General features: G+C 41.8%; 1 protein-coding gene across 18 annotated transcripts in view; it reads right to left on the reverse strand.

Moving 5' to 3' along the window:
• LRGUK (leucine rich repeats and guanylate kinase domain containing) overlaps positions 1 to 22,728 on the reverse strand; it is a 173,714-nt gene that overhangs the window by 95,687 nt on the left and 55,299 nt on the right. For 14 of the 18 annotated variants that reach the window (XR_014833784.1, XR_014833783.1, XR_014833781.1 and 11 more), the window contains 5 exons: positions 21,302 to 21,388; positions 19,899 to 20,005; positions 12,708 to 12,827; positions 5,753 to 5,849; positions 745 to 858 (listed from right to left, as the gene is read on the reverse strand). Coding sequence is in view for 8 of the 18 variants with exons in the window: in XM_085005424.1 (XP_084861550.1) it covers positions 745 to 858; positions 5,753 to 5,849; positions 12,708 to 12,827; positions 19,899 to 20,005; positions 21,302 to 21,388 (525 nt within the window). In the remaining 10 variants the exon portion in view is untranslated. The remainder of the gene's footprint in view (positions 1 to 744; positions 859 to 5,752; positions 5,850 to 12,707; positions 12,828 to 19,898; positions 20,006 to 21,301; positions 21,389 to 22,728) is intronic. The other 4 variants (XR_014833788.1, XR_014833787.1, XM_085005426.1 and 1 more) reach the window with 1 other exon arrangement.

The raw sequence follows: 22,728 nt of genomic DNA on the forward strand, positions 1-22,728 counted from the left end.
CTCCAAAAATGTTACACTGCTCAAAGAAGGTAACTTGGGCGGGGGGCGGGGGGGACAATCACCTATCTTTAAAAATCTCAAATATTTAATAAAGCCACATACATTTAAAACAAATGAGGGAGATATTCCTGGTTTCACTCTGAATTAGATTTTGGAGAAATTTTGTATAATCTAAATACAGCAGATCACTGGGTGGGGGGGGAATGGGATACTGTGGAAGAAAGAGAAAAATCTTCTGAAACTGCAAATCTCAATTCCTAAGAGAATGAAAGGACTGCAGCCAGTGAGCAGCTGGACGCAAAGGGCAGCATCTTCCCTGGAGAAGGGAGGGACAAGGTCAGCTTCAGGGACCTGCTCCTGTCCTGGGGAGGGACAGGGAAACGGTTCCACACCCTGCAGGAGACATCTGATGTGCTATCACTTAGCCAAACAGAGAACCCTGCTCTAAAAAGAAAAGGGGCTAGTTTAGCGAGGAAATCATTTGGAAAATAAATCTTGTGTGGCCGTTTGACTCCATAGTGTTTGGGCAACATCTTGTATTGTCATCTCGCTCCTGTCATTTGAATTATTTATATCTGGCCTCTCCCCAGCGCACTGCGAACTTAAAATTTCCGACTTTTGCATATTTTCCTCTTGGACCTAGCAGTGTGCTGCCTGAACACTGCAGCCCCCTCCCCAATCCCAAATATACACAGACACTTAGACACACATGAGACATACACTGAGTGCACAAAAAGTCCTTACTTCCATTTCCATGTGAACGCAGCTTGCTAAACCATCTCTGGCGATGCCTTCCACGGTGTCCCTACTTAATCCATACTTGTGATTACCATAATCAAAGGTCAGAATGAATTTCCCCTGAAATGGAAGACATACAAAGAGTTTCCTAGAACAGCTGCCATGGTGGAATTTAACATCCATCAAATGATGCGATGTCTTACTTCCGCATGATTCCATAACACAAAGGTTAGCAGGTATATACAGATGACCATGGGTTTATGAAGCTTAATATCAAACCGTGACAGAGTCATTCATTCCGAATCCTCAGCTGGCAAGAATAAAAAAAAAATAGGCTGTTAGAAATAATCTGCTGACCAGTGAGAGCAGAGTGAAGGCACTGGTGCTTACGGCAAACAGATCATTTTGCCTACTTACCCACTTCCTGCCAAACCTACACCATACACGTCCATTACTGAGACAGCAAAGCTAACAGTTCACTTTTGCCTCCGCCGTTTCAGCTCTGCCAACATGCCAGGTCTCCCCCCAGAAGCTTCCATTCTCAAAGGCCTTGTGTTCCCAGATAAGCCTGAAGGCCATGAATTACAGGGACATTCTAAAACCTTTGCATCCTGAGATAAGCTGTGAAAAACAGACTCATCCTGCTCTTCCTTATAAACACACCTTTTTATCGAAACTGCCCCAGATGTATTCAGCAGCTTTGTTGTGTGCCCTCTAGTCATTTGAGGTATAAATCTTGCCTTCTCTCTGTTTTCTGGAAGCCCAGTTCTTCCCAAAGCTGCACTCCCATGCCAAATGTAAAAAAAAAAAAAAAAAAAAAAAAAAAAAAAGCCAGTAGAACACATCCCTCAAAATCGTCTGACTTTTTCTCTGATGGTATTTATTAAACTGCAAGGTTTAATCTAAACAAGGGGGCTGATGACAATAGAAGGAAGAAAAATGTGGGCCTCCTTGGCACCTGGGACTCTTTAGATACATGATTTTCAAATAAATAATGAAGTGAAAACTCCCAGGGCTGAATGCCAGCAATGGAAGCCTGTCAAATGGCAGTGCTGTCATCAAAACCAGCAGCAGATAGGAGTCTTTTGTGCTACCCTGTGTCTCCTGGCCCCAGCTGTTCTGGACATCTGTGGGGATGCCAGAGGGTGGTGTGGGAAGGCTAGGAGATGGGGTGTCCCTCAGGTAGGATGGGTCTCTGGGGGACATGTCTGTTGCTGGTGATGAAAAAGATCCATACACACCACCAGCAAAAGAAGTTTAAGTCATGTATTCTAAAGGTGAAACATCTCATCAGTAAGTATCCTTAATATTTTGTTCCTCGATGTCCTACTGTCTTTGTTTCTTTGGAACAAATACCTGTGCCTCCCTTCCTTTTGATATCAATATTATATCTATATAGATAATAGATATCTGAACTCAAATGCACACATTGTCTTGTCTATTGTGCCTCAATCTGTTTTCATAACACACGTGAGTCACTTCTTAGCTATACCATGAGTCTGTTTCACTGTATGTACAAGTCCTCCCTCTGCGGGTCCCAAAGCCTCTTCTGGAAGGATGCAGGGTTGGGAGGATCTTGCATTTGGACTCGTGTGTATAAAACAGGCCTTGTTCAATGACTTGTTAGGACTTAGGAAGAAGTGAACCCTCAGCTTCTAGATGGTGATACTCTTTTGTTTTGTTTTTAGGGCTGCACCCCACAGCATATGGAAGTTCCCAGGCTAGGAGTTGCATCGGAGCTGTATCTGCCAACCCACACCACAGCCACAGCAATGGCGGATCTGAGCCTCGTCTGCAACCTACACCATAGCTCACGGCAATGTCAGATCCTTAGCCACTGAGCAGGGCCGGGGATTGAACCTGCATCCTCAGAGATACTAGTCAGATTCTTAACCCACTGAGCCACAACAGGAACTCATAGATGGTGATACTCCTTTCACTGATTCCTGCCTGTGGATTTCCTAGTAAATACTAATCATCATATTTCAGAAACCTCCAGATCTGTGGTATTATTTCTACAAGAGAAGAAGGGTTTCTGCAGGTAAGTAAGTGGCTCTGTCTGTGTCCTTAAGGGTTGATGCATCTGTAGGCACAGGGTGGGGGGTGGTGATGTGCGTTTGGGGGGGGCAGTGTGGAATATACACAGAAGGGTGTGCTAGTCTGTGTGTACCCATCAGAACAGGTAGGAGTGCAGGGGTGGGGCATGCCAGGGTCGTCTGTCACGGGGGGACTATAACTTGGGAGGGGGACAGCCTGTCTGGGTGACTGGTCCATTAGAGGGGGGTGTGCAGGGGCTGAGTGTGTGCGTGGGACTGGCGAAGCTGACAATGGGTCATGAGTTTCAAATCTCTAGGTCTGTCTCTCTTTGTGAAACAGACTCATGCTTGTTTTAAAGAAAAGATTTGAGGCAAAATTCAAGTTGAAGATGACGACATTATAGCCAAGTAATGTGTGTTAGCAGATGCCATAAAAATGAGTACTTCTGGAGTTCCCATCATGGCACAGGGGACACGAATCAGATTAGGAACCATGAGGTTGAGAGTTTGATCCTTGGCCTCGCTCAGTGGGTTAAGGAGCCAGCATTACCATGAGCTGTGGTGTAGGTCGAAGACGTGGCTTGGATCTGGTGTTGCTGTGGCTGTGGTGTAGGCCAGCAGCTGTAGCTCTGATTAGACACCTAGCCTGGGAACCTCTATATGCCACAGATGCAGTCCTAAAAAGAAAAAAAAAAAATGAGTACCTGTCTCTCACACAAGAACTTTTGGAGAGAGAATAAAACTGCAAGGCTAAATAGAGTACAGAAAGAGTGACTTCTTAGACTAGGAACTGAAGACTTGATGACAGATACTGTAAGATGTGAGATATCAGTGGAGCACAGGGGCACAGGGTTCAGAACAGATGAACTAAACCAAGAAAAAAAAAAAAGAGCCTCAGACGCTAATGAGAGAACTTACCATCAGTTTTGGGAACTAATTGTCTTTGAACCCAATGATCCTAAGAGAATGCTTCTTACTAACAGAGAGATAATTCCTCAGATTTTTGTTACAGTTTTTAGAAATATCAAGTCTCAGCGTACTCTTGATACACGAAACTGAACTTTGAAAATGTAGCTCTGGGAGAGAAAATCATAAAGAATTTCCAAGATGTTCTTTTGACAAGATTAGAGGGGAAATGGCCTAGGGATTAAAGGATTTGCTCCTTGGGGTTTCTCTGTGGATGAAAGAGAAAATACACACTGTGTGTAAAACTGGTCATTCAAAATTAGCAACTGTAGCAACTGCAGAGCCTATGCTTAAATATGCTACAACTACGTGCCTTGAGGTATAAGCCAAGTCCATTATTTGACTATCGGGCAGAGAGAGGATGGAGGAAGGAGAAGGGGAGAGGGGAGACAGGGGTGTAGCTGTGCGAGCATCATGGGTTGGATAGTAATCATTCAAAACCAGAAACATAGACTGGTCCTTAATCCAGGCCTTCAGCAGTCTTCGGGGCCTAAAAGAGGTGTCAGGAGCCATTTGGTGGTGGAAAAGATGATGATATAAACAAAATAGAGGCCTGGGGTGAAGGGACGATAAAAGGCTCGTCGACTCAGCAGTGGCGATGAAGATACGAGATACTCTTTCCATTGAGCTGAAGGCATGGGTGGATGTGCACTGACATGAGCATACACTTTTTTTTTTTCCTTTCCTTTTCTTTTCTTTCTTTTTCTTTTTTTTTTTCTTTTTACAGCTGTACCTGTGGCATATGGAAGTTCCTGGGGGCTCAAATTGGAGCTGCAGCTGAGACCTATGCCACCAGCCACAGCACCACCAGATCTGAGCCTCATCTGCGACCTACACACACTACAGCTTGTGGCAATGCCGGATCCTGAACCTGGTAGGCGAGGCCAGGGATCACACCTACATCTTCATGAACACTATGTAGGGTTCTTAACCTACTAGGCCACAACAGGAACTCCGGCATGTACTTTTGACAGAGATTCCCTGTGCGTGCGAAGGCCAAGAAAGGACAAATAAATTGTTCTTGAGGAAATGAACTCAGAGACAAGGGTTTCGTGAGCTATTAGCAATGACTAGATCATTAGGGCTTCGAGGGGGAAAAAAAATCTTCAATTGAGTAAGACTGCCCAGAGTGCCTATGAAATGGCCCAGGGCAGGGTAGTTGCCCTCATTGGGTAAAGACACAGACCTCAGTGAAATGAGGCATCTGCTCCTCTAAGGGCCATGGGGGCTTCCATCTGCATTAGTGACCTGCCTGCCCTCCAGGACCAAGGACTTCTCACACAGGGATGTTCTGGTGGAAGGTTAAGGCTGTCTTCATGTCCAGGGAAGACCAACTGGATGAGACACATCAGGGTGAAAAGGTGCTTAGGCTTGAGACAATTAACAAGCACTGGTGACAGCAAACAGAGGACGTAGTCTCTGGCCAGGACATGCCACCCCCTTGGAAGGATTCAATTCCTAAGCCTGGTGCATCGCATCAGGTCTGTGGGAATTGTTTATCTTGAGCAAAATCCTGATAAACACAAGATTGCAAGAATTTTCCACCGTGCTTTTCCTTCCATTTTCTTAAACTATTTATTCCATTTCATTAGAAATTTATAGTATTTTCTCCAAGAGTGTAAAATAAAGCCACATGTGAACAATGACGTGTTAAGCGATTTAAGAAAAAAAAAAAAAAAAAACCCTGTAAGAACACATCTCCCTGCAAACAAATACATGTAGGATAGAGAAACAGCAATATCTTCCTGTATAGCACAGGGAACTATATTCAGTAGCCCGTGATAAACCACAAGGCTAAAGAAGATGAAAAAATGTATTTTTTCGGTACAGTAGAATTTAACTCAACAGTGTAAATCAACCACACGTCAATAAAGTTTTTAAAAAACTGAGAAAAGGAACACATCTCTTGCGAAAAACGTCAACATAATGGTTCTTGTTCTTATCACTATCGCCTAAGATCTCTACTGGAGGCTACGTATTTCTCATGCATTCAATGCAAAGATCATTCTTACCATGTTTAGCATTTCATCAAAAACTTCTTGGGAGATGAAATGATAATCGACTCGATCCCCTTCTCCAAAGTAAGGCGGTCTTGTGGTGTGACAGGCCCTGCAAACAGGAAGAAGACAACCTCATCTGTGCACGAACTTGAAATTCGAAATGGAAAAGCTTTGGGTGGGAGGTATGTTTCAAAAAATTAAAATTGATCCCCAAGTCCTAGATCATCAAGTCACATAACTGTGAAAACCCTGAGGTCTGACCGCGCTCGTCTAGGTTCACGTGCTCTCGTCTAGGGGGGTTACATAAATTTTTGATTATCGACACCCCAATTTTCACTCACGGTTCTTTACCACCTTCTGAATCCCCTCCTCTGACATCACATCTTTAGGCTTTAAGAAGGGTAATAATATTTATTACCTATGTACTTCCCACCCAAGTGCCTGCCAGGATGGCAACACTGAATGGCATTCCCGGCTCAACCACAGAGGCCTTTTCTGCCGCCCATTCCCACCACACCCCCAATTACTCGCCATCATCACAACTGCCCCCTTTTCTCCACGTATCTACCCCAGTAGGGATACGAATCATGAGGGTTTATCTTGTCCATCTTTTCTGCTGCTGCATTCCCAAGGCCTGGCCTAAATATCTACAACATGAGTGAATGAAGCGTGCGTGGGACAGCGGCTGTGATGGACTCCATTTTAAGGTGACCATAAAAATGACCCATCCAAGACCACAGAGAAGGCCAGTATCAGCCTCCAGACAAGACGGTGGGGCTCCCAACGAGCCCAGGACTCTTGATTTCAGATCTTGCTAACTTCCCAAGGTTAAGTTCTGAGACTGCAAACTCATTTTTAGATTATGCTCCTGAGGAGTTCCCGCCGTGGCTCAGCAGAAATGAACCCGACTAGTATCCATGAGGATGTGGGTCCGATCCCTGGCTTCGCTCGGTGGGTTAAGGATCAGAGTGTTGCCATGAGCTGTGGTATAGGTCACAGATGCAGCTCGGATCCCACAGCATTGCTGTGGCTGCGGTGTAAGCCAGTAGCTGCAGCTCTGATTGGACCCCTACCCTGGGAACTTGCATATCCTGCAGGTGTGGCCCTAAGAAGCTCCCCACCACCAAAAAAAGGTTATCCTGTGGTTTTTAAAACAGGAGATGCAAGACGCTAGACACGCGACATGCTATTTCATTGCCTCCTCACACTCACACACACACACACACACAAACATGCAGTAGGTGTTACTGTTTTATTTCATAGATGATAAAACTGCAGCACAGCAGTTGAGTAACAACAGGATGACACTGAAGTCAAGTCCATTTAGTAGCACGGACAGCGGGTAAAGTCGCAACCTCAAAACCCGTTACAAAGTCAGAGACAAACACATCTTTATAATTCATACCACTGTTCCCCTTCTACTAGCATCAAGAATTAAGGATAGTATAAATTGGAAGGTCTTAGCATTACATTTAAATTGTATACTTGGGAGAGACCACATTCTAAGAGAACATGACATGACACGTGTTGGGTTGAGGGCAGTGGCGTTTCTTCACACCTCCCAGCAGGGACCTGAGACCCTCTGCCTAGGTATCCTTGACAGTCAGGACAGATAACTCAGTGACTCGGCACAGCCTGTACTGCACACCCTTACCTTTACTGGCTGCTCAAAATTTGCATTTTCCAACAAAAGAATTGAGTGGCAGTTTTTTTTTTTTTTTTCCAGAATATCTGAAAGGAAGACGGCACAGTAGCAATTTGAAGCTTCTAAGCAGGTAAATAATGAGATGGCTTAATGTGGAGAATGCTGGTGACAGAACCAGAATCCACTGCGGAACTTGCTATTATTAAGAAGGACCTGAGATGACCTGCAGTTTGTTGAATGGGCCATCCAATTTTCACATATGGAAACATTCACTGGAGAGTTGGCCGCCTAAATATGAACAACTTGGAAATACCTCACAGTAAAAGCAATGTTTCACTAAATTTAGAAAAAGATGATGCTGGATTTTAGACAAAGAAATTTGCTCAGGCCATCACCTTCGACATCTTTCCTCGCCCCTGTCTAAATATAATTTCAGTCATAATTTCCATTTCCATGAGTTTATTATCTACTCATTAATACACTAATTAAATCACAGTAAATTAGTTAAATCATGTTTGTAATTGGAGCCATACTCTGTGTAGTTTCACTCCACTGACAAAAGAACTGAGTTAACAATTAATCCTAGGAGTTCCCATCGTGGCCACAGCGGAAACCAATCCTACTAGGAACCATGAGGTTGCAGGTTCGATCCTTGGCCTCACTCAGTGGGTTAGGGATCCAGTGTTGCCATGAGCTGTGGTTGTAGGTTGAAGACGCGGCTGGGATCCTGCATTGCTGTGGCTGTGGTGCAGGCCGGTGGCTGTAACTCTGATTAGACCCCTAGCCTGGGAACCTCCATATGCCACAGATGCGGCCCTAAAAAGACAAAAAGACAAAAAAAAAAAAATAATAATAATCCTAGAATCTAACCCTGGTGCTACAAATTGAAGGGTGATTTAGATATTCTAAAGGCCCATTAATTGGCTGGCCCTCATCTAGGATCCCAACAAACCAAGTCCACGGAGAGAAGGAGATGAGCAGGAGGGGAGAGGAATCTGGAAGCCCAGACCAAATAATGAAATATTAACATATCCAAGAAAATAGGAAGGAAAGAAAAGATATCTAAGAAGGAGTAGCAGGCGGATGAGGAAGTAGAAATTTTTTCAGTGTGAATCAGAAGCGTGCAGATTTAGCATCTCAATTCTGGACCAGATTGCCTCAGGAAATTATGAACTTCTTGTTACTGCAAATATTTAGGCAGAGGCTGGGCTGTGAGCGCATCCAAATTTAAGCACATTATTGCATGCCACGTTGCTACTAAGGGGACTTTTTCACTGGGTATCCACAAAAGCCCAGGTATTCCTAGGGCATCGGGTAGGCAAGTTAAATTGGTTCCAATGCTCAATGCAAATGGATGTCAGTAAACTACTGGACGCCAGTTAAGAGCTCAGGAGCACAGAAGACGCCAGCACATACTGAGTATCAAATGCCGGGAAGCCACCACCACTCTGTTCACTTTCCAGTAACGACATATCACTTTGTATTTCATGCCATCGTCACCTGTCCCTATATCCTAACCAGTCTCCTTGTCTCTGGCCCTCCCCTCCAAGTCCTCTCACAACCTGCCCACAGGGGGCACTTGCGAAAATGCAGCTGTGGTCATGACACCCGCCTACTGAGAGACCCTTCACCATCAGACCCCTGCTTATTTTTCTGGTCCTATCTTCTGCCGTCTTTCTCCATGCTTCGAGCTTAGCCACACTCCACGGGGTCCCTTCGGTTCATCAAATGTACCTGTTGTTCTCTCTGCCTGGCCTGCACCCCCCAACTTGCCCAAGTCCCGCATCCCACTTTCCTTTTATTTCTTCTGACACACAGGCTCCTCACGCCCCTCACCATTGCAGCCATCAAACCATCTCGCGAGACAGCATTCATGTGTCTAAATCCCACACTAGATTGTAAGCTGCCAGGAGGACAAGACCTGCGTCTCTTGTTTTACAGTTTTATCAAGGCTACAAGTTACATGGATAGTACTCCATATACACTGACTGCAGGCATACACGAAATAAATACAAGACTGTCACATCTGTATAAACAGACATCAGATTAGATGACACTTAGGGACTATATAGAGCTCATGCCATCTCGTTTAGCTATATAGCTGTGGGCTTTTAGTTTACCATGTTATAGGGCTAAAAGTAAAACATATTTAGTAGTCCACATCAGGAGAAAGGTTATAAAAATAGAGATGGCTATAAAATAGAGATCCAAGGAAGAAGAATAAACTTTTGCTTTCAGGACAATTCAGATTGCCTCCAAGGCCTTACATTTGGAAGATGAACAGGTGTGCTGGTATTGTTTTATGTGCTTTTCCTATTCCAGCACTCTTCTGGGAAGCCACTGATTTGTGTGGTAATATTAAGATTGAAAATAAATGGGGAGACTCTGAAGGCAGTAAATGCCCACCTCCGGGCCAAATAACTTATACGGGCAAAGAACATCCAACCTATTTCTAAAACCAAGAACAAATAATAATATCAGAACCTCAGACAAGAGCATAATCTCTCAGCCACTCCAATATTTGTTAGACCACCAAGCTGCGTTTTTAATATTTATACATCTGGGTAGGCAACTTCACATGTGAAAATTTCATTGAATGTCTTGGTCTTGGGTCAATGCAATTTTAAGAGGCAGACAAAAAGCCAGGAGAAAGTGAAATAAATAGGAGGGAAAGAAAAGATTCAAGCAAATAGCAGAGAAAGTGGCTTTGTAAATGTTTTTGAGTTTCACAATGAGACTGTACTCAGGCATTTTTTTTCCCACTTAATTAAAAATCAATAAAATTTATGTTGGTTAAAGAATAAAAGAAAAGAAAATCTAAACAAGAGCAATGACTTGCCCCTAAGGATGTGCTTTGTTTTATGATTTGTTTTAATTAGAAAGTCGCTGCATATAACGGCAGTACCATCTGACTTTTTCTCAATGCATGAAATTACTAGCTCCCAAGTACCGTATTTCATCCAATGATAGGCTCTTTGATCCATGCTTCGGTGAAATTCTTAGAAGGATTAGCCATTGAACAAGCCTGACCTCTAGGGCCGTGAAGATGCCAACATATGGTTGGATGGGGCTTTTGCACCAGTGAGGGTGGCGGGTTAGGGGAGGGGAGCACTTGGAGTGCCCGCCCACTCACCACTCGTCCCATCCAGAGGAGGCAAAGAGCGGTGGCAGCAATAACAGTATAGTAGCAGGGAACTAATTTTAGCATTTGGTTTTGCCGACTTATGCCTCCACACAAATTGTGCATGATACTAAATATTTCAGATCAGAGCTCCCCACCAGATTACAAATCTCATTAAGGCAAGATTGCTCCCGCTATCTCTGCAGGGCTTAGCATGGGGGAAGAACTCAACAAAATACTTACGGAACGAATAGGTGAAGAAATAAATGAATCCCTCCATCTCCCCATACGTCCATCAGTGGAGGTTGGAGGAAACTACTTACGCTTCTTGTCACACTTATTTCCCCCTCCGTGTTGCATACAATACCTTTACTTCATCCATCTATTCACTCGCTCAATCACTTTCTCATTTGACCACTATTTCTTAAGCATTTATTAAGTGCCGGGCCATCTGCTAAACACTGAGAACTCTGGGGTGAGCAAAGCTGACTTTGGTTCCTACCCGCACTGGGCTTAAGAGTTGAACAAGGGAAACAGGCATTAAATACATCGTCATGGGCATGATGGAGAGACATTCTAAGAGGGAAAAGGCAAGATTTAAGGAAAATGAACATGGTTGGGGGAGGGCTATCCAGGTAAGAAGGCAGATGCAGACTGGATCGGAACCCTGATGGTAAGTTAATAAAAACCTCCAAGAACACATCTGGACCAGCGTGCCTCAGAGTGCAAATCCCAAACAAATATGAAGGATGGGCTACCAACCAATTGCAAGAGAACTGGTGTCAGACACGTGAAAGGAATTCTGACATGGGGAAAGCCTGGATTCTTGTAAGTCACTTTGGTTTGCGAAAAGGTTCCAGGTTTACCTATAAGCACTACGGTCAGGACCCCCTTTCTGCCCTAATTTAATGGGGTCCATTCCTCTGCTCCACTAATCTTCTGAACTAGGTTCTGTACCGCTGTACAAGCATAATGATACTCCCTACTTTTTTATTCTAATATTAAGTTTTAATGTATTGTTGTTCCTTCAGGGTGTTTAGAATATATTGATGAGTAAATTATTCTATAGTATTTGTATCCTAGAGTTGTTGTTCGAATGAGGGATGTAATTTTAGATCTCTAAATAAATGGACCTGTTTAAAATAGTATTTATCTTGTTTGAACATATCTAGCTTAAGGGAAGGAACTTTTTTGCAACAGCATTAGAAAATTTGCATTTCTTTTTCTTGCCCCCCTATATATCTCTGCAGTCACATTCTCAACTCACTGACAAAAATCACTAATCTAGAAGTGATGTCTTTAGAGTTCCTTTAGAGTGGTGCGGTGGGTTAAGAATCCAAATCCAGTGCCTTCAGTTGCTGCAGAGGCATGGGTTCGATCCCCGGCCCAGCGCAGTGGGTTAAAGAACCTGGCATTGCTGCAACTGTAGCGTAGGTCACGGCTGCAGCTCAGATTCAATCCCGGGCCCAGGAGCTTCTATATGCCTCGGGCGCAGCTACAAAACAAATGAACAAAGGTAATACCTTTGCCATACATAAAAAATAAAAGAGGAAAGCAGCTAAAAGAGCACATTAATAACTAAATCTGAGTCCCAGAAACCTGTAAAAAGTCTGTAAGTCCAGCTGAAGATTTTCTCGAATGGTTTTTTGGATGCCTATCTCTGTTTTAACCGAGTCACTAGCGTTTTGCTCTAGAAAACTAAAAGTGTATTGCATGCTTAACCTGAGGGAAAGGAAAAGAAAATTTTTTTGCTGCCATTTCTCTCTCCTTCCTCCTAAAACACATCTCAAAAGAGGAGGATCTGTGTGGAAATAAAGCAGTTGACGTGCTGGCAGCATGAGCTCCTGCAGAGCCAGAGAGAGGCTGTCACCGTGCACAGACCCACCCACCACCCATCACAACATTGTGACTCGTGTTGTCACAGCACATGGCAACAGGAGGGGCTGGTGTTCCAGCGCCACGATGCTTAATGAAAACCACGTGCATTTTCAAACCTTGGCGCATGATTTCGGCTGTCGCAGAATTAAGTAAAACATTTGGAAGATTAAAGTAAAAAAAGAATACAGTGTATATCACAGTGTAATAACTGGCAAAGATGCTCATAAGCCTTCTATGTATATGTTTTAATGTGTTTAAAATTAATAGCCAATATGAGCAACTTTCAACATTTTACAGCCTTACCAGCCAATGAAGACACTTACCCGTATCTGAAGTAAGTGCTGAGCTGTCTGCAGAGGCGGTGAGCCAGCTCTCGTTTACCACACGCCTGAGGACCAGCTAATACCAGCATGGGATAGGGGGCATCCAGGCTGGGAAGGGTGCTGCAACACGGGCAGAGGCAGACACATGTGTTAACTGCCTCCAGTGTATAAAAGTGTCCATGTTCAGAATCATGATTAATCCAGCATCCAGCACCCGTTATGTGTAGACACTGTATGGATGGATGGTCCTACTTTCCAGCAGCAAGTTGATTACCATATGCCAAAAGCATTTACTGTAACACCAGGGAAAATACGGTAAGAGATGTTAATTCTTGGTTGATAAAGCATTCTCCCAGGAATTGCAAAATGAAAGAAGTAAGACTGCCCTCTGAGAGATAAACATTCATACCTACTGAATTAGAACGCAGCTGTGCAAAGAAAACAGTAATCACAGAAATTTACCTGGGCAGGTGTTATGTGCCAGACACCATTCTAGGAGTCTTACCTGCGTTACCTCATTGAATTATCACAGGAAGCTAATAAAGGTGTTTCCATCATTATCCTCACTTAACACAGGAAGAAACAGAAGTACAGAGAGGTTAATTAACCTGCTCAAAGTAACGACTCGCAGGTAAGAGCTGATGTATGAATCTAGGCATGGCTTCCGGGTCTAAAAGATCAACGGATGAATTTATTAACAAAATCTCTTGCAACAGGCAGCCCTCAAGTGTTTGGGTTCCACCCATGACACAGATTATAGGAATACAGGATAAAATAAAATATCTTGAGAAATACATGGCTAAAGTGTAGATTCTATGAAGAACAGGGGCAACGCAGCCTAATTTTTTAATCTCTCCGAATACCCTCAGAGAAACAGAACAACTTGAGAACAAAAGCCCTTGGAAAACATGTATAAGAAAACCAAGTGAAAAGCCTCAAACTCGCAAGACTTTTAATGCACTAGAGTCTGTGCAGGAGGAATTGACAGGCAGCATCTGAGAACAAGGGAACCCTGAAATAACGGGGAACCAGCAGAAAAGGCAGGTTGAGACTGTACGTGTGCAAAGGCCTGCACGGCAATGTTCATAACAGCTGAATGTGCAGTAGCCGAAATCTGGAATCAGCCCACATGTCCTTCAACAGATGATTGGTTAAACTAACCGTGTACAACTGCTCAGCAATACAAAAGAATGAGTCATTGATACATTCAACAGAGGCTAAGAAAAAAAAAAAAAAAGAAGTCAATCCCCAAAGATTATACATATCCTAGATGATTCCATTTATATAGCCTTCTTGAAATGACAACATTATCAAGATGGGGAAAAGATGACTCATTGCCGGGGGTTCAAGAAGATGAGAAGGAGGGAGGTGGCTGTAGCTATAAGAGGGAAGCAAAGGGATCCTTATGACAAAACTCCTGTATCTTGACTTGAGTGGTGCTCCTATGAATGTGCAAATGTGATAAAACTGCATAGAACTAAACCAACTAAACCAACACATGCCAAACTGGTGAAATTTGATAAGGCTGGTGGAGTGTATTCAGGTCAGTTTCGTGATTTTGATATTCTACTAGAGCCAAGCAAGATCCTACCACTGGGGGAAACTGGGGGAAAGAGATTTAGAATTTTTCTGTATCATTTCCTTCACTGCATGGGATTCTAAAATTAACTAAAGATGACTATTCAAGTAATTAAAGAGAAACAACCTTGAAAGAAAGTGTTGCATATTGAGGATAGGCAAAGGCGAGCTTCCTGAAGAAGAAAACCAAAGCAAAGGAACAGAGCAAATAGTAAAGATCGTCATTCAAGAAAACTGCCCTGAAATAAAAAATAAAACAAAATTATATAGCGTAACTGAAAAAATTAGCCCAGAACAACTGGGCTTCAAATGTTATGACAATACATAGTCTAGACATAGTCTAATAAAATTATTGGACTTTAAAAAAAAGGGGGAAAAATCATTCAGCTAGAAAAAGAGAACCCAGGATTTATAAGAGAAGGAAAATTAAATTGTCATCAGATTTTTGACGGCAGTGTTTTGCACCAAGAGAAAAGTGGAGAAATACTTTTAATATAGTCAAAGAAAAAAGATTGATCTGCGGACTTCATATATAGCAAAAATGACTTTCAAGTGTAAAGGGCAGAGAATATTATCAACACGGAAGAGTCCAAGAAATACTGATTCCATAGCCCTTCCTAAGGACTCTGCTGGAGAACAACCAAAATGACTGGAGACATCCGTGTAACGCAGGCAGCAAGCAATAAATATGCAGTTACCCATGGAACTAAGACTAAATGACAGCAAAGGAGAAAGCACAGTGTATGATAGAAATATGTCCTGACAATATAAATACAGCACACTATTTTTAAAATGAAATGATTGACACATATTAAATATATACAGCCGGGAAATTCGTAGAGACAAAAAGCACATTAGAAACTCCCAGGACTGGGAGTTCCTGCTATGGCTCAGTGGGTTAAGGATCTGGCACTGTCTCTGCAGAGGTACAGGTTCGATCCCTGGCCTGGCACAGCAGGTTAAGGATCCGGCATCGCCACAGCTTGGATTCAGTCCCTGACTGGGGAACTTGCATATGCTGCTAGTGCAGAGCAAAAAAAGGAAAGAAAAAAGAAAAAAAAGAAATTACCAGTGACTGAGAGTAGGAGGAAATGGGAAGTTATTGTCTAGTGGTTAGAGAGTTTCTGTTTGGGGTGATGAAAAAGTTTTGGAAATAGAAGTGACAATAGTCACACAACATTGTGAATATAATATATATTGTGAATATATATATTCACATTGTGAATATAACATATGTGTATATAATATGTATCATATACATATAATATATAATAAAAATATATAATATATAATACATATATATATAATATAATGCCACTGAACTATACACTTTAAAATGCTTTAAATGGCAACTTTTATGTTATATATATTTCAAAACAATTAAAAACAATGGTGAGGGCAGTAGAAACAAATCCGACTAGTATTGCTGAGGATGTGGGTTGGATCCCTGACTTCATTCAATGGGTTGGGGATCTGGTGTTGTCGTGAGCTATGGTGTAGGTTGCAGATGCAGCTCAGATCCCATGCTGCTGTGGCTGAGGTATAGGCCAGCAGCTGTAGCTCCGATTCGACTCCTAGCCTACAAACTTCTGTATGCGGTGGGTGCAGCCTTAGAAAGGCAAAACAGAAACAAAAAACCAACGGGGGAATGGTCAACAGGAAAAGCATAGGCAAAATATGTTTGCAATTTTTCAGTCCCCATTAGTATTAGTACTGTTATTTGAGTACTGTTGTAGTATAATACGGGATTTTTTTTAAAAAAGCAATTATGGGATATTCTAATTCTAACTCCCTCTGAGTCTTTGGTGAAGAAGAAAAGGAGGTGCAGATGTAACAGAGATGAGATTAAGTAAAAGCTTAAATGTAGTCTTGAAATTGAATTCTATCAGTATGAATTCAGGTGTTTACCATCCATCTGTAGACAGCACTATCTAGATACAGATTAGCTAGAACAGATCGAATAGATGTAATAGATAGGCCCAGGTAGGATGGATGATGGATGGATGTAGAGAAGGATAGAAAGATAGAGAGACAGACAGAATAGATAGAATAGATGAATGGATGGGTGGACGGGTGGAGGGAAGGAGGGAAGGAAGGAAGGGAGGGAGGGAGGAAGGAAATGGATTTCTAGCTCTGTCTACTAAACAGTGACCAACCCAGTAGCCATGATAGTGCTTGGGGAAAATCATTTCTCACTAAAACAAACCAGGGCTTCTTAGAAAAACTGCTGATTTCAAAATTTTAACAGAGCATGTACAAGATGAGCCTGGAGAATGCTGTCATAGGAGAGAACAAGAAAGCTATCACAGACTACAAGGCCAGAGTCAAGCTTCTGCCCTGTTACTTTAATATAGGATTGTCGCCCTGATCCCACCAGGAGAGGAGACAGTGATTCCCCAATATCATAACTTAATAGTCCCAAGATCAAGAGTTAGGGTTCCTCCTACACGGTTGGTGAGAATATAAACTGGTACATCCGCTATGGAGAACAGTATTGAGGTTCCTTAAAAAACTAAAAATAGAGTTAACATATGATCCTGAAATCCCACTCCTGGACATCTATTCAGAGAAAATTCCAATTTGAAAAGATACATTCACCCCAATGCTCATTGCAGCACTAATAGCCAAAATACAGAAGAAACCTAAATGTGCATCAAAAGAGGAATGGATAAAGAAGATGTGGTATACATATACAATGGAATATTACTCAGCCATAAAAAAGAATGAAATAATGTCATTCGCAGCAACATGGATGGACTTACCATATTAAGCAAAGTAAGTCAAACAAAAACAAATATCATGTGATATTATTTATAGGAGGAATCTGCAAATGAACTTACAAAACAGAAAGAGACTCACAGACACAGAAAATAAATTTATGTTTACCAAAGGGGATAGTGGAGTGGGGTGGGGGGAGATAAATTAGGAATTTGGGATGAACATGTACAAACTACCATATATAAAATAACCAACAAGGACCTACTATATAGCACAGGGTGCTATACTCAACAACTTGTAATAACCTATAATGGAAACAAATTTGAAAAATTTAGATAGATAGATAGATATAGATAGATAGATAGATAGATGTATAACTGAATCACTTTGCTGTACACTTGAGACTAATACAACATTTTAAATTAATTCTACTTCAATTTAAACAAAAGAGAAAGAGTCAGGGTTTCTCTCCCAGAGACTGACTTCTGGGGCTGCTGGGGAGCCCAGATCCTGCCTCAGAGTGGGGAGGGCATGGCAGGCTCACTCCTGCCTCCATGAGTTTTGTGTAATGGTCCCTGCTTCATCCCAAAGCATCTGGGGCCGCTTGGCCACTTGCTATTGTCTGCCTGACAGCCAGAAGTGATCAAGAAATATGTGTTTATCAGACACTGCTGTAAATTTCTTTGATACATATTTTTATATAAATGTACCCTAAAGCATGAAACAACTTACAATTTCATAAACTAGAAAAGAAATACAATGAGGACATAAATGCCCTTCTTTCCAATCAAATGTGCTTTTCCAGATGTATGCAAATAAATGATAAATCATTTCACCTAGAGGGTACCATAAATATATAAAACTGTCAGTGTCTATATTTTTAAATTACATGTAAAAAAATCATGTCCTGGATGTAAAATAAAACATTTTCTCTCTGTGGGAAACCAACCGTATGCAGTACAGGAGCAAACCACACAAAGAAGAGAAGCCGTTTATAACCAAGAGATTTTATAAGTATTTTTAAAACGCCTTTGGGTATTGATAGAATTTCTGTGGTATACTTACAGCATAAATGGCCATCTGCTGCAACAGATTGTTTAAAAAGAAATGGAGAAATCGTGGTAAATCTGTCTTTGAACTTAGAGGTGAGAGACTCTATTCTCGTGTTCAACCAAGCTGGGGGATCCTCCCTGCTGAGTTGATAGCAACTGAATGCAATCACTGTGAAGGCAGTTTAAGGTTTCCCTTAGGTGAGCAGGACCTCCTCCTAGGGAGGCTCCACACTGGTCAGAATGGCCATCGTTAGTAAGTCTACAAATCACAAACGCTGGAGAGGGTATAGAGAAAAGGGAATCCCCCTGTGCTGTCGGTAGGAATGTAAATCAGTACAACCACCATGGAAATCGGTATGGAGGTACCTCAGAAACTAAACACAGAACTACCTTATGATCCAGCAATCCCACTCCTGGGCATATATCCAGACAAGACTTTCATTCAAAAAGATACGTGCACTCCTACGTTCATTGCAGCGCTATTCACAATACCCAAGACATGGAAACAACCTAAAAGTCCATGGACAGATGAATGGATTAAGAAGACGTAGTACATATACAATGGAATACTACTCAGGCATAAAAAAGAACAAAATAATACCATTTGCAGTAACATGGATGGAACTAGAGACTCTCATACTAAGTGAAGTCAAAAAGAGAAAGATAAATACTATATCACTTATATCTGGAATCTAATATATGGCACAAATGAACCTATCTACAGAAAAGAAACAAACTCATGGACATGGAGGAGAGACTTGTGGTTGCCAAGTGGGAGGGGGAGGGAGGAGGAATGGACTGGGAGTTTGGGGTTGGTAGATGCAAACCATCACATTTGGAGTGGATAAGCAATGAGGTCCTGCTGTATAGCTCAGGGAATTATATCCAATCACTTGTGATGGAACATGATGGAGGATCATGTAAGAAAAAGAGTGTGTGTGTGTATATATATATATGTGTGTGTGTGTGTGTGTGTGTATGTGTGTAGATATATATATGAATATGCATAACTGGGTCCCTTTGCTGTATAGCAGAAATTGACAGAACACTGTAAATCACCTATAATAAAAAATTACAAAAAAAAGACCTCTCTCTAATATATAACCTGAGGTCATGGGTGCTCCTTGGCAGGGATATCTAGCAATCTCTCACAGCTAAGGAAAAAATTGAAAATGGATAGAAAGCATCACAATTCTCTATTATGAGACTAAGGTCTGTGGTTCTAGCCTACAGCAGAAAAACTGGCAGGTTTTCTCCCTTTTTTTTATTTCACCATCGAATGTCACAAGCTAGCCACCATTCAAGGATCCAGATGAAAGACGAGGTTGAATCCACTCATTGCCATACCCAGAAAAATGCCAATAAGTGAGCTCCATATTCAAGCACATGATGACAGTACGTTATATCTGAGACAACACTGCCTTTTAAATAAAGACCTGGACTTCCTCTGTGGCTCAGTGGTTACGAACCCGACTAGTATCTGTGAGGATGCTGGTTAATCCCTGGCCTTGCTCCATGGGTCGGGGATCCAGTGTTGTCATGAGCTGTGGTGTAGGGCACAGACACGGCTCAGATCCTGGGTTGCTGTGGCTGTGGTTAGGCCGGCAGCTGTAGCTCTGATTAGACCCCTAGCCTGGGAACTTCCATATGCCATGGGTGCGGCCCTAAAAAGCAAAAACAAATAAATAAATATAAAAATAAATTAAAAAATAAAGACCTGATCCCTTCCCTCAGGGAGGTGAGAAAGGAACAGGTCACAAAATAGAAGGCTAGGTAGGGAAAATGACGAGGTCATCCCATGCTTGCCGCCCTGAGTTCTACCCGAGGGATCCCTAAGGAATACCTGTCAAAGATCCTCTGTGGCTGCATCACGCTGTTGACAACATGGGTCATGTGATCTTGGGCTGCAACGACTTCCGGGGGAGGGCTGTATTTATTCACTGCGGCAACCTTTCCCGGAATTAGACAGGCGAAGGGAAAAAATTTTTTTTTTTTCATTTTAAAAGCAAAACAAGGTTTAGATTTTCTGTGATGAAATGTTCTAGACAAGCAACCAGGAATCTTTGCGTTCAGTCTTCTGCTCTAACTTTCCTAGAACCCTAAAGAATAACAGTTACAATATTGAGCTGGAGCCCCTTGGTCACCTACTTCTTTTTAGCACAAACAAAAACCAAACCTCTCAAGTCTAAGATTACCTTTAATATAGTAAACATTTCAACCTTCAGTATGAGAAGGAATAAAATTTGTAGTTTCTAGATTCTAGGTAGTTGTTACTAAAAAATATTCCCTTGTGCCGTCTCCCCAAGACCTATTCCTATTACCTAAAATTCTACCCAAACCTCCTCTTCTTTTAGTACCACTTTCTTTGTTCTAAGAGAAGGACTTTTTGCTTCTGATGTAGCGTTCTCTGTCCCCCCATCTTTGCCATCCCTCCAAATACACTCTCACCTACCGCTCCTCTACTTAACGTGTGGTTTTATATATTATTCCCTTTACAAAACGTGAAAGGGAAAGAGAGTTCTAGTAAGTGCCTTCCACTGTGAGAATAATAACAGACCTGCATCTATAATTATATTTAACCAAGATTCCAGAACTGGAATACCTGCCTCTCTGCATATTTATACCTGCTTTTTCATTCCCATCTCAAATTTGCATTCAGTGTAAGAAATCCCTCATTAATGGAGATTTCAGCTGACACCAGTCACAAAAGCCTGACAAAGGAGCTACCAGAGCTATGGAAAGGGGAGGCCGGTGAGAGCCTTCAAGGTCTGGTTGCTGTAGAGTTGTGTGTCCAGAACAATCATTATCTTAAGGGGCAGAATAAAGGATTTAAAATATCAGAGTAGTGATTTATTCGGGTCTGTTTTGGTGATGGAGTAGAATGACATTATAATTCATTTCATTATTAAACGACTTTTTTAGAGTAACAGATAAAATCACATACCCTCCAAATATGACATTTACCCAAACTAACAGTCGGCTACATTGCTGCCGGCCTATATACATGGGGGCTGCTTCTGTCCCCCACTGCCAGTCAACTCACTGTACCAAGAGCAGGGCTTTCACTGCATTTGTGTTAATGCTCAGCCTTGCAGAGGATTAATCAGATTGATCCTAGGACAAGGAAACGCTCTCTAAATAAATAAATGCACATATTGTTACATGTATCATCTATGGATTATATTGGTCCTGCAGTGAGCTTCTGAGCCTATCGTCATAAGCACATGAAATGCTACGATTACATACCTTTTCTTCCACTTTAATCTTCCTCTGATCTAAGTCTGTTAATCGGAGGAGCATAAAAATAACGAAGGACCAATAGTCAGATTTTTCCTGTTTAAAATATCAAGAAGGTTATTCAGTTGTCTTCCTTTGCCTAAATTAACAAGCTCTAGCAGGCTACTTTCATGAGCTTAGGGCTTTCACCCACTAACTCTGTCATCCACACACACACAGACCTTTACATTTTCATGCTTACCAACCCTCTTATATTAACAACTCAAATGCAGACTGTGCCTTGACTTAATAAAACCTTCAAATGCATGATCTCATTAATCTCCCTGTGAGATAAGGACGATAAGTCTGATTAACTTCCTTTCGAAGAAGAGAAGCAACTAAGGTTCAGAGAAGTGAAGTATTTCATCTAAGGTTCCATGAACAATGATTCCAACCCTACCTTCTAACTCCAAAGAGTTTCATTGTCACAAATAATGAAACATTATTTATTACTTTGTATTGCTTTATGTTAACTTGTACCATTACTTATGAATTTGTTTTACAATAAAATATTATTCATTTACAAAAGAATTTCCTTATTCTCTGCTGTGTTAGGATTATCTACCTTTTAGAAATATAATTTCATGGTTTGGTTTTTTTTTTGTATTACGAAGCTACATCTCTTTGAAAGGAAAGCTATTAAGTGGACGATGCGTTTTACAGATGAGCATACCCATGAATTGAATACAAAAGCTATCAATGTGCTTCAGTGTGCAAACGTGGGAAGAGTTTATAGATAATGAGTTAACATGTGTGAAAGCGTGTGTGCTATTTATTTATGCAAACACTCAGACGCTCTTCATGGATCTGGACCTGGGAGGGGCGGCCAGGGCTCTTTCTTTCCCAGAGATGCTTTTAAACTGCCTGGCACTATTCTCATACCAAGAACGTTTTCATTTTAAAATCTTAGTTCTCATTTTTTATTTATTTATTTATTTATTTTCGCCTGTCCAGGCATGTTTCTCAAGACATACACACAAAGAAATTTACTCAGAAATACATGCAAATTTCAGTCTATGGAAAGGTGAGCAAAGGATACAGGTGGAAAGGGGAATGAATGACAAAGGCAGAAAGAGGGAGAGACAGAGTCCAAAAGAAAGGATCCATCACTGGGGGGGGGGGGGGAAATCCTGAAAAAGTCACAGATCTTTGATATCCAGAAGTGAAAAAGCAGTAGGAAATATATTATTTTTTCCTATAATCATTTTCCAATGCCAATGCCAATGTCATGGCTATCCCCAGGCAAGTTTCTTGAGGTGTCTATCTTGGACTTTCTTTCCTGTTATAAAATAGGAAACACATTCTGTCTACACCTCTACACCTCAGGCACCGTGCATTCTCTAATGTGAAAGGACAATGCTCCACAATCTTCAATAGCTCCCACCTGAAATCTTTAT

Source organism: Sus scrofa, chromosome 18, assembly GCF_054392235.1.
Source record: "Sus scrofa isolate SSC_HxYL_T2T_F1_AM1 chromosome 18, Sscrofa_HxYL_maternal_Yorkshire_Landrace_v2.0, whole genome shotgun sequence".
NCBI lineage: Eukaryota > Metazoa > Chordata > Mammalia > Artiodactyla > Suidae > Sus > Sus scrofa.